Source organism: Leguminivora glycinivorella, chromosome 17 (genome assembly GCF_023078275.1).
Source record: "Leguminivora glycinivorella isolate SPB_JAAS2020 chromosome 17, LegGlyc_1.1, whole genome shotgun sequence".
NCBI classification, from domain to species: Eukaryota; Metazoa; Arthropoda; class Insecta; order Lepidoptera; family Tortricidae; genus Leguminivora; species Leguminivora glycinivorella.
This window is the reverse complement of record NC_062987.1, coordinates 17,525,985-17,544,431: the sequence shown is the minus strand read 5'-3', so window position 1 is coordinate 17,544,431 and position 18,447 is coordinate 17,525,985. Positions and strand designations below refer to the sequence as shown.

Below are 18,447 nucleotides of genomic sequence, written 5' to 3'. Positions count from 1 at the left end.
ATTAGAAAAACTGCAGGGAACTTCTGGATGAGATTAACCCAGGACCGGGATAAGTGGCGTACACGAAGGGAGTCCTATGCTCAGCAGTGGGCGATTAACAGCTGAAATGATAATGATGATGAATATAAAAAGATGCGCTCCGAAAAATAAAAAGATGTCCAGATCCGATACAAGGAAGTCGGTTGCATGTAGACTCTAGGTACCTCTAGTTATGAATTTATACATATGCAGCACATGCAATGGAATGCGATCAAGATATAAGATTATAGTGATAATTTACCAGTGCGCGAAACCCAGTGGTGCTTGCGATAATTCCTGGCGTGTCTACTTAATTGAGATGCCATTTATATGTAATGGCGCAAACTGAGGAGTTACCGTCGTGGCCTGCTAAACCAAGGGCTTTTTCATTAAATGATAGATAAATCTTGTAGGGTTTGTAAACTAATGAGTATAGATTAACTGTGCTGAAATATTGTACATACTTATCTTGTTTATCGTTTGCTTGACGAAGCTATAGGCCTAAAAGGCGATCGAAAAGAACAAATGTATAGGGATGTGTTGGTGCGGTGCTGCAAAACATTATACAAGCTCTTGTTTAGTTTATCCGGATCCGGATATACATAAAAAGTGTGGACTGAATGAAGATTTAGTGACAATTTAGAAAGATGGTTTTGATACGTGAAAAGAATAGGTGAAAGAAGGCTGACAAAGGGAGTGTATGAGGAAGAGTATTGGAAAGGTAGACTTTGGGTGGAGTTTCTATGATCATATCGGGGAAGTAAGAGAAAGGCCCCTTCCTGACCTGTAGGAGCAAGTTCAGTGAAAGAAGTATGGATATAGCAAGAGGACTCAAAATGTCCCTCCGGGGAACAGGCGTGACTATTTTTTTTTTCTACACCCGAACTGTTGTTATTCGTCATTTACAGGGTCGTTCATAGATCTTTAAAACCCTACATAAAAGTCTATTCCCCAAAGCCAGCGTCTGCCGGCTTTCCACGCATGCGCGCAGAATCGAAAAAACTGAAAACGCATTGTTTGGCTCTGTAACCATGCCAATGCATTGTTATAACGATACTGCGCTTGAAGGCTTTGGGCAGCTGAGCTGACAGTGCAAACCTGTGCGTCAAAATACAGGAAACAGTTTGAATTTCATGAAAGGTATTCAAGAAAACTATTAAAAACCAAGTGCATGGTCGTAGAAAAGGTATGGTGGTAGGTATCCGTTGCATACTGTTTAACTGAGTCAAAAAATACTCGTAGTGTCTTAATAACAATTTTCGGCTTCGCCTCAAATTGTTACCCACGCCACTTGTCTTTTTTCACCTCCTTTAAATGCCTGTTGCAGTGTTTGTGTCGAGAAAAGCATGGGCCCCGTGTTTCCTTGTTGATCATTGCGAAAATCAACTTCAAACTACAAAACACATCAATCAGCTCAGTCATTCAGTTCACTTCTCTCTTCCTAACGTCTGTACCGTTCATAACTCGCAAACTGGTTCTGCCACACTCACTAATCTAATAACAACTGCAACATCTTAACAATAAGATTTGATTTGGTACGTTCATTTCGTAAACATGCAACGTCATTGTAAAGAAGTGGTTAAAGTAATAGGAATACTATTGCTTTTGGCTTAAGGTATGAAATTGCTAATAGCGTGGCAATAATCAGAGGTAATAACCATTAATGTGATGCTGAATTATAATTGTATTTACATACAATAACTTATCTACATGAATCATAGACATCTGACGGAATTATTATAGCGTTCAGAATGTTCCTTCAAACTTTTGATATCATTTTTCTATTAAAATTTACCATGAGTTTAGGAGGAAGATATATAGAATACTTGCTGCATTTGGAGGGTACACTGAGAAAAAATACAACCAGTTTTCATGTTCGTTCAACAAGTTTTTTGGTTAAAATAGCGCCTACGTGCTCTTTGGTTCAAACAACAAGCTACTTGTCATTTGAATCGGCAATAGGGTATGCAAAAACCGGTTAACTTAAAAAACCGGTTAATAACCGAGACTTTTCCTTCAAAACCGGTTAACCGGTTATTAACCGGTTTTGAGGATTTTTAGTAAATGGCCGTACTACGCAATAATTACCATTACCTTTAAGAATTCTGATGTTGATGATATCGTAGCAGGTATTACTTGCACGATGAAGATCATTTTTATCCAGTTTTTGGAAATTTGGTAAATGCGGAAATTGCTAAAAAAGGCTTGTGTGGTTTGAATGTGATTCGTCAGTTTTGCGTTTTCTAGGCATGTCGCGAAGGTCTACAGCCCCAGAGCCCCTAGTAATACAAGCAATTGATGTAAGAAAACCAAGACCTCCATTTTACCTTTCTTTTAAAAAATATAGTTTGAAATATACGGTAGACTCCGGTTACAACGACGCTCAAGGGACCACTGATATTACGTCGTACTAACCGGATGTCGTACAAAACGAATTTCATTTCTTTTAATTAAAAGTAATATTTACATCTCTATTACTAAAACATTTCAATCAATAGGTTTATTTACAGGGTATTATTATCATAGTATTAATACCTTATTTTATTGTGACTTGTTTAGTTAGAAAAGTCCTTTTTAGTATGCGTGCTTGCTCATCATTTGTAAGTAAAGTTAGTTTATACGCAATCGAAAAATACAAATTGGGTTCTATTTAGCTTATAAAATTAGACCCGAGGCGAACAAATTGTTAAAATTTTAAAAGCAATACTTCAAAACGTTACATGGCCACAATATAATAGAATAGAATAGTTTATTTTCTAAAAGTTTTACAATCTTCTTTAGTTACCAGAGGCCCCCGCACTAGGTTACACCTGTATCGCGGGGAATGTAATCTTGCTACTTGTTGTAGGCAAGACAGGGGGTCGTGCTCGGGTGGAAGTAGCTTTGTTTCCTCAATTTACTAGTAAAACTGAAAACGTTGTCGCTCGTCGTTGCAACCGGACTTGACGGACGGATTCTGTGTAAAATGTGTCGTAAAAAGCGGCTGGTCGTTAAAATCGGAGTCGTAATAAACGGATGTACTTTCATACTATCACATACGAAAACCAAATAAATACCTGTGCTTATGTCGTTGTAAGATGTTAGACGTTAGGTCTATGCGGAGTCGTAATATACTAACCGGACTCTACTGTATTAGTATAAAATGTATAATTGAGTAGACTCGGGACTAATTTTTAAAATAAAATCATTACAGATAATAATGTTGTCAATGAAAAGTAATGAAAAAATCTTTATTATTACAAAACAATTAATAATTACGTATTTTTTAACCTTATAATGCCTAATTTTCCAAATTTTGAGAAATAAATACAGTTTCGGTTATTAACCGGTTAGAGACTATAAAAACCGGTTTTTAACAGAGGCCAAAAAGTCTCGGTTAACCGGTTTTTCGGTTAACCGGTTAACCGGTTTGCACACCCTAATCGGCAATATATTTGAATCAACAAGTCGATTTTATAAAAACAACCTGACACATATTGTTTTAAACATACGTTTGGCTGATTCAAACGGATAAACCGCAACAAGTCGAACTTGTTAAATTCACAATGCATATTCTCTCAGTGTATTAAACGGATACGGGAGTGGTCACTGGTCACTTCTTCATATACACTCTACACGTCCATTTCTCTATGATGTTTGCCTTAGCTACTTGACTAGGCTGTACTCACTCTAGTATTCTAAAATTAACATTCTGACATGCAAGTTAATGCTACACATATATCCTCCTCTCCGTAAGCCAGAAGAAGGTTCTTCTTTTCGAACTGTCTTAACGACATACCCAGGTACGTATCTACGTCGTAATTTTTTTGTATAATAGTAGGAGAAAAAGCAGGAGTATCGCCTGATGGTAACACGCGATTAGTCGGATTCGGATATAAAAACCCACAATACCTACCAGAAGTTTTACGAGTATAGATATGTTGCTTTTTCTTTAACGAAAGCTTCAGTTAATTTTACAGCTAGCAAAAAATGAAATGTTTGTCCCATATATTTTTCAACTTACTAAGTCTTTACTTGTCACTTTATAGTCCGGACTTTATAGTTATTATAATGTTGTCGTCTCTAGAAGAATCTCAGCGCGAGAAATTCGGTAAAATTTTACGACCCATGAAATAGGTCATAAAAATAGTCGGAGCAAACCGGTAACCTTCTGGGTGTTACCGTTTCCTTGGCAGTTAAAGGCGAAATATTAACGTGAGATTTGATTGTTTTTTGTTGTCAGTTATGATTTATGATTTAACCTTAAAATGTGTAACATGAGAAATAAATGAGTAAGGCTAAGAAAAAACGCTCATCATAGTGAAAACAAAAGTGTATCTGGCCTAGTTGGTAGTGAAATCGATAGTCCGGGGTTCAGACCCGGTAAGTGCATTTATTTGTGTGATGAAGTATGTATTTATCTATACTGTATAAATGTAGGTATATCATACGTAATCAGGCGAAAACAACACAGCCATGTTAATGTAGAGGTATAAGATTATCTGCGCATCAGGTCATTCTACTCGAAAACAACATTTTCTGACTTTTTAAGTATGAAGGCATAAAGTTCAATATGTCAGTGCTTGTTTTGATATGCAGTAAGGTTCGTTCGTTCATTATACACTTTTAATACCCAGAATCTATAAATATTGTTTTTGTATGTCAAATACTACAGAAGACAATCATTTATTGTGCTAAATTCATATGAGTCTAATAGCCTATTGTCAGGCAAAGTCCGGCGAAGTTATGGCACTATACCGTCCCGTCGTCGCTGGTGGCACCGTGACACGTGCCACGTTTGTGACAATTCACGTCCCCAGTATATCTCTACAGATGCAAGTACAGCTGTGATCCTGGCAGGGCCGCCATGTGGGGCGGGAAGTAGGACAAGTAAACAACTCGAGTTTTGCGTAAAGACTTGACATTTATTCATAATTTATAGCAGCATGCACTAATATAACTGCTCACACAGCATTGACAGCATTTTCTTCATCCATCTATCGTTAGGTGTTGTTTATAAGTAGTCTAGCTGAACCTCTAATGTTTTAGATGGGCCATTTTTTTCAAAGTTGTTCACCCCACTTTTTTTTGAAACATGGGTATTTTTTACGCGATTCATACTCAGAATCGCGAGGTCTTTCGACCCTGATAGGAGTAACAGACCTTCTTCAGACCTTCCATTCCGTTACCGCCATACAAAATGTATAAAAAAATGGTAACGGAATGGGAAAAAAACCTGAGACACTTTTTTCTCCTATTAGGATTGAAAGAGCTCGCGATTCTGAGTGGAAATCACATATACATTAAATTCCAAATCCAAAAAAAAGTGGGGTGGAGTGTGGACAACTTTGAAAAAAAAAATGCCATGTTTAAAACGTTACTCGTTTTTCGTTAAACGTCCTAGGTATTTAGATAAACAACGACGTAGGTACAGCACCAAGGTCTGTCTGCTTAGTATTCCTGCAGCGGAGGGACGTTCGCAATGAGTGACGAAACATTCTCATTACAGGCTTATTGCTACGCTTTTAATATTTATTAGCTGCTTTCAATGGAATGTTCTAGATTTAGTACATTGTTAATATGTAGGTACGTAATATTTCAAACAGAATGTGCCCTGCCCTAGCTTGCTCCGAATGGAATTACCTTACCTCATGGCGGCAGAATTCCTCACCTCAGGCATGAGCTGTAGCAAATGCCGGGATAACGCAAGGAGAATGATTGTTCGTCCCATGATGTAATGAGATGGCAGCCAAAGCGATAAATACGAATTAATCATTTGGCAATAAATATAGATTAAAAGTAATTTAATCATCTCTCGAACGACTCCAATGGTAAACACCATACAAGTAGTAATGAAAAACCGTAACGGCTCGGAAATAATCTTGACAAAATGAAACGAAATAAAACCTAGGTTGCAGATTTAATGAAGAGAACTTTTAAAACAACCCACATACGTACGGCGACTACACATTTACTTTCAACCCTGTTCCTTTGATACAAGCTCTGAATGTGTACATATTTATAGACTTTGTATTGTACTCTTTATTAGCAGTACTGCGTTTGTTAGCGGACCGTGGAGTTTTTGTTTTAGCCGACTTATGTGGTGTAAAGAAAGTATGGACTTTATGATTTCAGAAAGTCGCGTCGGTTGAGTTTGTACGGCTGGGTTCATTAGGGTCACATATTACATACTTATAGTTAAATCCTTTTTCATTTCGGACCTACAGGGTTAGCACATGATTGGACCGAGAGTATGTCCTTAAAATCTCATTAAATATGATTAGAAGAAGACGTGTGATCTATCTCGGCGACGTACTCTCGCGCCAATCATGTGCTAAGGGTGCTGGAAGGCTGGAACGCAACTCAAGGTAGCTCGTGATATGACGTTAAAAACGGAAAAGGCAAAAGCGTATTTTTTATCATCATTAAAATGAATTGCTAAGTTTTAACTTTTGGAAAGGGCGACACATCGTAATTTTTTCGTCTTCCGTTTTACAGAACCTATTCGTGAATTAGCTTCTTGTCAGGTCAGCTTGTGAATTAGGCGTGCGTTCGAATCTTGAAGGATTGAATTTACTACTAATTACATAAATGTTTGTCAAATCTAATCTTTCATGACATGAAAATACGAACAACGTGAACCAGCCACGCGTCCTCGTGAATGGCACGATTTAACTATACCAATGTACTCTCAATCCGTCAAGCACACAAGCCCCAACGGTTCATTTCTTCAATAATCTCATGCGCATACCGCGAGTCATAACCATAAGCTCGTATAAGCCATCCATTGTCAAGGAAGTCCATTGTCAACCTACGACCATAACTAATTCTAAAACCAACGTTCAATTCGCTATCAAACGCATACATTGAATGGGTCGTCGTAAATGCGCAAGTATGACTCAGAGAGTGTTCATCAAGATTTTACGCGTTATGAACTGTTGTCTTGTGTAATTTGACCCCTTATTTATCATCATCATATCAGCCCTTTATGGCCCTTTGCTGAGCACAACTAGACCACTTGTCCCGGTGCTGAGCTAGTGTCATCCAGTTGTGACCCGCAATTTTCCGGATTTTCCTACCAACGAGCCAACGGATGTCCAGCGCTTCTTGCAGTATCTGTAAGCGGCCACTATTCCGTTAATTCTGCCTAGCACCACCTTAATTATAATAACTGGTGTTAACGCCATGACTGGCAACACTGTCCAGGACAGCCAACCTACGGTCACCCCGCTGATCCAATGAGCGGCGGCCAGCGCCTCGACCTGCCGGACCAATAAGAATGAAGACTGAAGCGCCACAGTTTCCCCTTCGCGTCACTATAAAAGCAAGCTGCACGGCACCAGCGTCCCTTTTTTTCTAACCGAACTTATCTCTCCCGCTACGTGTCCTAGCAGTGGGACTTTCTAAGCAATAGAGGTATCCACAATAAATGGGAAATACTTAAAAGACTTGCGGGCTCAAGTAGATCAAAAGTGGATAGTTTTGTGAATGCTAGGCGCAAGAACACGTGGATCGAATGCAGATTGCACGAGCGCGATGCTGATGTAGATAGCCTTTGATGCATAGATCATACAGGTTTTGTGGCGACGATTATATGATTACAACATATATACGTACACAGGCATTTTATGGTGTAAAGGTAGTCGAGTTCATGTACGTCTTGACATAGAATGTAACATTTAAAATATCTCGTGGTCGAGATGGTAAGAACCGTTAATATTCATTTTGAAAACTTCCTTTTTCTACTCCCGTGTTGATATTCGTCATTTACAGTGTCGTGCATAGATCGTTAAAACCCTACATAAAAGATGCCCGCCCCCGCCCGGCGCCCCGCGCACCCACGCATACGATATAGCTCTTAAAGCATTGTTAGGAAGCCTTTAAGGGATTTAGCGGGGGCTGGCGACGGCGCGGGGGAGTGCGGGCGGCAGGGTGAGTGCAGGAACAGAGGGGAGGCCGACGCGTCAAAATACAGGAAATAGTGCGAATTTCACGAAAGTTATTCTAGAAAACTATTAAAAAGTAAGTGCATAGTCGTAGAAAAAGTATTGTAACATGCAACGGTGTTTAACTGAGTCAAAAAATACTCGTGGCGTCTTTATTAACAATTTTCGACTTCGCCTCAAATTGTTACTCACGCCACTCGTCTTTTTTGACCTCACTTAAACGCCAGTTGCATAAAATACTATATTGAACATTGTTTTCCGACGGACAGGTCTGATTTTCAAATTTATATTTTTTTCGATTACTGATGTAGGAATGATGTCAAAAAAAGATGACGCCGTTGATATTGGACGGAATAATGTGCAATCGCACTTACAGAAAAGTGTTTTGTACTTCTATGCTGTCTCTAACTATGCTGGTCTTTGGTATTAGATGCCCATGTAGACTAGACATAAATCGTCACTACTTTTAAAAAATCTCGTATCTCACGCTGTTCCTCAAAGTTAAAACGCAGTAAGTCTATATGCATTCCATACATACTTACTACAATTTTCTTTTCATTGACAGACGAAGATACAAGTTTTTTTAAAAGTAGTAGTGACGAAATGTCACTTGATGCGGAACTAACGATTAGTTTTATTTGTTTATTTCGTGCTAATGTAGAATATATTTCTTGCGTGCCCAGTGCCCACACGTAAGGAAAAAGTGTCCAACCTCCATATCAATGAAACATTAATGGGTACTTAACAAACTTACTTCGAAACTACTGGAACCTTGTACACTTGCCGAAGAACGGTTGAAGCTCTTACCTATGTCACTCTTCGTAAACAACCCCTAACTTAGTAACTGTGGTGGTGGAATAAAGGATCACGGTATGACAGGACGGACCGATATGTCCGTTTCCATGGAAAGTGTCACTGATTTCCCTAGAAATTGTCTTGTCTCTTCACATCCCGTCCTGTTGTAGCGGGAGACATATTTTTTTTTTTTTTTTTTTTTTTATTTATTTGAATCAAGCAACATGGCTCATACAATGGGTGACAAAATAACTAAGGACCTACAATTTAGAGATTAAAATAAACATAAACATCAAATAACGCACATTAACAATAAAGCATTAATTAAATTATGGGAAACATGTCAAAAATTATAAAAAATAAGTACTTAATAACAAAATAAAATAAAATAAAAAGAAGTTGAAATTAAATATTAGAAGCTACTGGCAATGTCCAAATTAGGTTACATGTCTCTCATAAATTAATTATATAAGCACAATTATTCCAATAAGAAATAGAATTATAATTATATATATTATATTATTTACACAATTAGGGATAAATTTTTACAACATGCAATGTATTAAATTAAAAATATAACTGGATTATAGAATAAATAATTAGGCAATAGAAATATAATCAAATCAAGCTATATATTATTATTAATAATCATAATTTACAAGACTGGAGTGCAGACCGATCCATCTTCGCATCATTGGTGAATCCCACCTCCGGGCAAACACTCTCAGGATACTGCTCGGGCTCCCTTTTAACCTATTGAGCAGAGAGGCACAGCGTTTTCTTATAATCGCATGGAAGCCGTCCACGCTTGCCTTCGCAAACATTCCTGATGCACTGCACCAACGTGGAAGACCGAGCAACATCCTAAAGGCGTTGTTATATTGCACTCGAAGAGCGCTGTACGTCCTCTGCGTATAATTGACCCATAGGTTACATGTATAGAAGCACTGGCAGTATGCCCTAAAAAGAGTAACCTTGACTCCCTTCGTGCATCCTGAAAACCTACGTGCCAACATATTGCAACGGACGGACAACGCTCGTCTCTCCCTCTCGATGTCCATATTGTCAGAGAGATCCTCAGTGACCCAATGACCCAGATACTTAAAATGCGTGACTCTGTTCAGGTTAGTGCCACATAGAGTAATTGGTGGCAGGGTCTCATACGTTTTTGTACCAGCCTTGAAAATCAGAAATTCACTTTTGCTGGCATTGTATCTGAGTCCATGGCTCCCTGCATTTAAGTGTATCTACACTATCTACAGCAGCACAATATTTTTAACTTTAATTGACAAAACTTGTTTAAATTATATGGTTCACTTGGTGTGTTTTATGGAACCATTCCATTACTTTATTCTAGAAAACCCGCGAACCAGTTCCGTTCTGTTGATTACTGCTTCCTAGTAAAAGACGCAATAAATATATATAAATAAATAAATATTATAGTACATTCTTACACAGATTGACTGAGTCCCACGGTAAGCTCAAGATGGCTTGTGTTGCAGGTACTCAGACAACGATATATATAATATACAAATACTTATACCTATACATAGAAAACATCCATGACTCAGGAACAAATATCTGTGCTCATCAGTCTCATCACACAAATAAATGCCCTTACCGGGATTCGAACCCGGGACCGCGGCGTAGCAGGCAGGGTCACTACGCGCTAGGCCAGACCGGTCGTCGTCAATATTTATAATAAGAAGGTAAAAACACATTTTTTTGTGGGTAGTTTGTTTGTTTACCAACGAATATTTAAATGACTATAAACACTGGTTATTTATATCACATTTTTGGAGCCTCGGAAGATCAGCTATTTTTTTTTTGTAAGCCTATTTGAGTGTCCCAGTGCTGCTGCTGCAAAGGCCTCTTCCCTGGCTCTCCATGACTTTCGATTCTCCGTTTCCTCCGGCCATTTCTTCAGAAAGGCAACAAGATCGTTTCGCCATCTTTGTCTGGGTCTGCCCGGCCCACGCTTCTTCGTCGGCATCCACTTAGCTATGTTAGCCCATCTATCCGGATGCATGCGATAGACGTGGCCGGCACAATCCCATTTAAGCCTAGCGGTTTTTTTGCCAACATCAGCAATGCGAGTTTTGGAGCGCAGCGTAGTGTTTCGGACTCGATCGGTCCTTTTGACACCTAGAATGCTATATATATTCAAACAAATGTTATTCGGTTTTACACTAACCGAATACTTATCCTAATCGTCTTTTCCTTGTAATACTTATCTGATTATGTATTTTCTTCCGCAGTATCAGACATCGGACTCAGCAACATCCAGGATGCCTTCCTCATCGCAGTCGAGGAGCAGGCGGCGCAGCGCCTGCAGCGGCTCTCGGCCCTCAAGCGGATCACCCCGGTGGACATGTCCAAGCTGTCTGTAGAGGTGAGAACATGTCCAAGCTGTCTATACCCTCTAGAACAGATGTCGAGGAGCAGCGGCTCTCGGCCCTCAAGCGGATCACCCCGGTGGACATGTCCAAGCTGTCTGTAGAGGTGAGAACATGTCCACGCTGTCTATAGCCTCTAGAACAGATGTCGAGGAGCAGCGGCTCTCGGCCCTCAAGCGGATCACCCCGGTGGACATGTCCAAGCTGTCTTTAGAGGTGAGAACATGTCCACGCTGTCTATAGCCTCTAGAACAGATGTCGAGGAGCAGCGGCTGTCGGCCCTTAAGCGGATCACCCCAGTGGACATGTCTAAGCTGTCTGTAGAGGTGAGAACATGTTGAAGCTGTCTATAGCCTTAAGAACAGATGTCGAGGAGCAGCGGCTCTCGGCCCTCGTGCGCATCACCCCGGTGGACATGTCTAAGCTGTCTGTAGAGGTGAGAACATGTCCAAGCTATCTGTAGAGATGAGTGATACACTGTAGACATGTCATCAAAACCGGAGTCAGTGGAGGAATATGATTCGAGCCTACACCAGAGGGTAAAAGGATTTAAAGAAGAAGAACAAGGTACTTATAGGTAGGCTTCTTTGCCTTCGACTATGTTCTGCTCAGATGACTTATCTCTTGACCAATGACTATACATATAAGTATACACCCTGTTTCTATTGAATTCCGTTAACTTTAAGGGAAGATTCTTTAGTTCAAATATAATCAATTTCTTTAAGAAACTAGCCTGTCAACTCTTACAGTTATCGAATTATTAAAAAAAGAATAATTAATACCTGGACACTTCCTAATGTTATTTGTTTTGACATGTGCCGTCAAACACTTAACAATGACTTTAATGTTATGATTAAGGTCCTCTCACACTAATTAATCCATTTATTATGTATGGAAACAAAAAAAATTTTTTTTTTCGAATTTAAAAAAAAAGCGATACAGAGTGGTTCCTAATGATGAACCCAACTGCGAGTCGAATTAAACGGAAAACAAAAAAAACACGGTGTATGTAAGAAGAAGTAATTTATATTTCTAGATGTAACTAAATGATACATCCTCATACCGCGGCTTCGCAGCAAAATGATAAAATCTCTTCATAAACCATTATCTCTGATCACAGAGAGAGTGCCGCTAGTTTTTTATGTCACTACCATACAATTAATTATACCAGTTTTGACGATGCGTTTTTAACGCGTATTTGCGCTAGTTATCATACTTTCTCTACGAGGCTAATGCAAATATGGACGTTGACATATGCTGGATTTGAAACATGTTTTTTCTGTATTCAACATACGTATAACTCGTATAAGTATTTGTATTGTCAAAAAGAATCAAGTATTATAGAGAGTTATTGTCAAAGTAAAATGTGTAATCACAGCGCATAGACTGCCATCTCTCGACACAGGCTTAAAACGTTAAAACCTCAGTTTTGTCAGTTTGGCCCATATTCTTAGCTTGATATGTGTTAAAATGTCAAATATTAATATTAGCGCCATCTAGCCGAGCGTTTCCCAAAGATGTAACGCCATCTAGGCCACCGTACCTTTTTCTCTATGGCTTATTTTAGGTACGTTTTTTTCTTAGACCTTATCCGTCTATACGGAGTTACATATGTCTTTGATTCTACATACTTATAAGTATTTGTATAGTGTAGGTATAGAACATATTTGCAAGGTTAGTATCCTAGGTGGTTGGTATAGAAAGTTGAAAATAACCTATAATTGAAAAGTAACTAAAGCAAGCAGATTTAGCAAAACTCGCATACGAACATTTGTAGTTCGCTCAATAGAATATTTTGCATGTTCAAACTTTGAAATAACATCAACCGAGCGTCTATTCAAAAGTCACTAAAGTTATAAGTACCTATATGTAGACAATAGACATAGCCAAATACTATAGGTAGGTATTACATACACTGTGTTTTTATCGAATTCCGTTAACTTCGGCAGATAGTTAAGTCCATTATAGGAAACAAAATAGCGCTGTGGTACCTAATCTACTTATGTGTTCATACTGTTCCTGTCCAATCGGGAATCCTGCACACATAGACGGCGATGGTGGGATAATTTCTTTTTTTTTAAGGAAGGTTATCCCTCTTTTACAATCTGGCCAAAAAGTTTCAAATCCCTTTCCTATACGATGTTGCCACTTTTTAGGGTTCCGTAGTCAACTAGGAACCCTTATAGTTTCGCCATGTCTGTCTGTCCGTCCGTCCGTCCGTCCGTCCGTCCGTCCGTCCGCGGATGATCTCAGTAACCGTTAGCACTAGAAAGCTGAAATTTGGTACCAATATGTATATCAATCACGCCAACAAAGTGCAAAAATAAAAAGTGGAAAAAAATGTTTTATTTCACATGTAAAAGGGGGCTGATATTTTTTTTCATTCCAACCCCAACGTGTGATATATTGTTGGATAGGTATTTAAAAATGAATAACCTAAAATAGTTTTTTGATAATATTAATACGAAAATAATCGCTCCCAAAGGAAAAAAAAGTGCGTCCCCCCCCTCTAACTTTTGAACCATATGTTTAAAAAATATGAAAAAAATCACAAAAGTAGAACTTTATAAAGACTTTCTAGGAAAATTGTTTTGAACTTGATAGGTTTAGTAGTTTTTGAGAAAAATACGGAAAACTACGGAACCCTACACTGAGCGTGGCCCGACACGCTCTTGGCCGGTTTTTATATAATTTCTTCTCTTTTTGGACAGACTGTAGACTAAGCTTATCATAGGCTGTCAATAAAATACAGTTACCAACACGGTTAGCACATGTTTGCCGCGACATTCGACATGCGACAAATCTCAGCGACATTGAGCTCTCTCGCGAATCAACAGCAGAAGATTCACGCGACAATCCGTTCTCTCGCAGAGAAATGTCAAAACGAGAAATAAGTACTTGTCGCTTGACAATTCCACGCGGGATATTCTCGCATAGCATTTTGGGCGACAAAATAGCCCGCGTTTCTACGTAAGTAATAGATAACTTTATGACAAACGTTATTCTTTCGCTACAAACATGTCGAGCTCGTCATTTCGATCAAAGTCACACTGATCGCATCACACGATTGTTCGCTAACCGTCCGCTGTTTATCTAAAGGAACAATACGAGCGCGTCTATTGTGTCCGCTTCCCATGATTTACATGGCGGTTCCGATTGAATACATAACACAGTCATACGTATTACTTTTTATCTTTAATATGTAGTGTTTTCCGAGTACAGCAGCAGCAGTCACCAGCAATAATATGTTACACAACGAATTACGAAGGCCGCAAAAATATATGGTTTTCATTCTAATATCTTACCTATATTTTGGTCTAATTTCCATACATCATAGTATTCATTGTCGCCGGAAAACATGTAAATAGCAGACGCTGGATATTCAGTACTTATTTTTTAATTTGTTTTAGAGTTTTTAGGGTTCCGTAGTCAACTAGGAACCCTTATAGTTTCGCCATGTCCGTCCGTCCGTCCGTCCGTCCGTCCGTCCGCGGATAATCTCAGTAACCGTTAGCACTAGAAAGCTGAAATTTGGTACCAATATGTATATCAATCACGCCGACAAAGTGGTAAAATGGAAAAAAAAGTGGAAAAAAATGTTTTGTTAGGGTCCCCCCCCTACATGTAAAGTGGGGAAGTAGTTTTTGAGAAAAATACTGAAAACTACGGAACCCTACACTGAGCGTGGCCCGACACGCTCTTGATTTTTTTTTCATTCCAACCCCAACGTGTGATATATTGTTGGATAGGTATTTAAAAATGAAAAAGGGTTTACTAAAATCGTTTTTTGATAATATTGATATTTTCGGAAATAATCGCTCCTAAAGGAAAAAAAAGTGTGTCCCCCCCCTCTAACTTTTGAACCATATGTTTAAAAAATATGAAAAAGTCACAAAAGTAGAACTTTATAAAGACTTTCTAGGAAAATTGTTTTGAACTTTTGAGAAAACTACGGAACCCTACACTGAGCGTGGCCCGACATGCTCTTGGCCGGTTTTTTGAGTTTGAGTTATTTTTACTTTGAGTGCGTTTATGGGCATTTTCAGAATTTTGGACTCCCCAATTAGCGAAAGTTGTCAACAAAAGTTAACTCACGGTCAGTTTTGTGACGATAATTAAGCATGAAATTTCAATAAAAACATTGGTATTGTGTTAATTACATAAACTTTAAGCGATAACCTACATTCAGAATGTGAAAAAAGTAGATTTTTAGTCAGATTTTATGCTTAATTATCGCCACAAAACTGACAGTGAGTTAATTTTCGTTAACAACTTTTGCTAACTGGGGGGCCCAAATCCTAAAAATGCCCTTACTTCCTTAAAAACCACTTGGATGTGAGTGGTTCGAAATGTTCGAATCAGGGACGCATAATCTTAACCCAGATCCAGCTCCATTCATAAGCAAACCCGATTGCGTAAAAGTCAATTTAGGGTTCGTCCTTCTACCCTACTCGGACTATTAGACTAATTCGAATTACACCGATATCAGAAATGATATCTAACTGACCCTCTACTATGAAACACTCGAATACGGTACTCGTTAGTGCAAACATTTTGGAATATGATATGTGGGAGGTATCTAAACCATATTCAAAATTAATTTATTATCAAAGACAGATACAAAATATACAACAAAAACCTCAATAAATACTTACAATTAAAAAACCTAAAACTAAATATAAAATACTTCCCCTAATTCACCTCCCTCTGGCAAGGTCGCCAGGACACTCGCAGCGTTTCCTCTCTGCACCGCCAGACTGAGCCTTTGGGCAAAGAAAGCGCCTGCTCGTTGGTCCCCTGAGACGCCTGCAAGCCTGACCGACATTGAATATGACATTATTGGTACAGCGAGGAAATGTCGCCAGTATCCTTGGTACAATGCCTCAAGGGCCTATTTTGACATTATTTATATGGAGAATGTAACTTCAACCGAACGGTTACTTTTTAGGGTTCCGTACCAAAAAGGTACAACAGGAACCCTTATGGTGCGACTCTGTCCGTCTGTCTGTCCGTCTGTCACATTCCTAAATATCTCGAGAACTACTAATGCTATCAACTTGTTTTATTAATGGGCCACATCTCTCGTGGCCAAGGAGGCGAAAACCTGGCCTACAATGGAGCTCGCCCAGGTGCCTGTTCATCCTTGATTTGAAGGTTGCTGGGTTATATGAGCTGGAACCAACCAAAATAACATTTTCCGTGACGTCGTAGCGGCATGATGAGTCTGATGTGATGTCATTCCGTTATTATGAACGCTCCCATTTGAAGACCTTCTCACAGATTCAGTTATTTTTTATTTATTTGTTAACTTTGAACTACTTGCATATTCATATTCAACCCTAAAATAGTACATGTATCGTACGACGTTTTTCAGTACAGATGAGCCTCCGAATATCTTTTTCAGTACAGATGGTGTTTTTTTTACGCACTAGTGCGAGAAGTGGTTCATTATATGCCAGGTCGAAACTTCGGAGGCTCATCTGTACTGAAAAACGTCGTACGATACACGTGCGAAAAGGAAATTCGTAACTCGTGTCGATTTAAAACACTCCCTTCGGTCGTGTTTTAATTTATCGCCACTCGTTTCGAACTTCCTTTATGCACTTGTATCGTAATGTACTTCTATTATAAAATTTTAATTTCCACTACGATACGCACTTGCCAGTGGAAGCAATTTTCACGCTAAAACGTGACCGTAATTATTATGACATACATTTTTTGACAACTTTTTATAGAATGATGAAAATTGAAGTCTCTGATGAGAATTAATTTAAGTTCATATTTGAAAGAATTAGGTTCTCAATGTTTATTTTAGAAAACGCCCAGATAACATGATGTCAAATTCTGTCACTGTGAATTCGAATTGTCCTGTATTACGAAACCCGGGCGGTATTAGCAATAAATAACTTATTTTAAATGGGGTCATATTTTTTATCGGCGACGGACGGACACGGTAAGGCACTTACACGAGACGTTTCATATTTTATATAGTGAGCAACAGTTGGGGTTGAATCTTTTGCTGGTTAAATGTTAGTGAAGGAATGAACGAATTTCTCTAATACGACATTGAATAATACAAATTAATTGTATTTGACCTAAAAAACCTTAAAGGGATATAAGCTCGCCTTTGTACAGTGGGCCAAGAAAGTGGTCTGCCAGTTTTGACAAAAGTTTCTGTGAGCTCTAACGATCGTTAAGGTTGACTTGACACATCGCATGACGTAAGTATCATATATAGACAGAGCAAATGTCACTGACATAATATTATTGCAATGGGAAATCGACCTTGTTGTCTCATGACGTTCAAAGGAACCTCAACCGTAGGGTGGTAAACCACATTTTTGGTCGACTGTACATGCCCATTATAATTATTCACTGTACTTGTAATTTGTTCTGTGCAATAAAGTGTTTAGTTAGTTGCAATAAAGTGCTAGAACCTTCCCTTAAAGCTAACGGAATTCAATAAAAACATTACGCGGTGTATTTAGCAAATAACAGTCCAATTGTTTTCTGGATTTTTCTGCGGAACAGTTACCGTGTCCGTCGCCCATAAAAATGATAAAATAAAAGTTTGTAAAGTTTGTAACATGCATTGAAGGAATAGCCACTATGGGCATTTTCAGAATTTAGGTCCCCCAATTAGCAAAAGTTGTTAACAAAATTAAGTCGCTGTCAGTTTTGTGACGACAATTAAGCATAAAATCTGTCTAAAAATTTACTTTTTTCACATTCTGAGTGTAGATTATCGCTTAAAGTTTTATGTAATTAACACAAAAACAATATTTTTATTGAAATTTCATGCTTAATTATCGTCACAAAACTGACAGTAAGTTAATTTTTGTTAACAACTTTCGCTAATTGGGGGGTCCTAAATTCTGAAACTGCCCCTATAAGAATTTTGAAATCGACAGTGATTGGGGTCCTATCTCAAATCCAAAGGATTTTGAAAATGAAATAGTCAGCTGTAAGGATAATACTTGTACCTAAAGTGGTAATAAATTAACCACTGAGATAACGCTAATATTTGGCTTAGTTGGGTTTTAATGTTTATTTACCTCGCTAAACACACGTACAGCAAAATAAACATTATAAACATCACATACACAACTGCCACAATCCCCGAGCGAGCCGCGAAAGCCATGATACCTCTCCCCTCAGTATAATAAATTAATCACACCAACAGTCTTGTGTTTCAGTCTCCCATTCCTTAATTAAAGTATCTTATTGCGTTATTACGACATACAATTAGGTACAGGCCGGCAACGTAATCTTAATGGGGTTTTAACGGCCTCTGTAGTGCAGTAAAGACGTTT

The 18,447-nt window shown here is 38.5% G+C and overlaps 1 protein-coding gene across 5 annotated transcripts in view; it reads left to right on the top strand.

Moving 5' to 3' along the window:
- Nucleotides 1-18,447, top strand: part of LOC125235175 (protein PALS1) — a 246,351-nt gene that overhangs the window by 32,212 nt on the left and 195,692 nt on the right. For all 5 annotated transcript variants that reach the window (XM_048141634.1, XM_048141633.1, XM_048141632.1 and 2 more), the window contains one exon: nucleotides 10,997-11,130. In XM_048141634.1, the coding sequence (XP_047997591.1) occupies nucleotides 10,997-11,130 (134 nt within the window). The remainder of the gene's footprint in view (nucleotides 1-10,996; nucleotides 11,131-18,447) is intronic.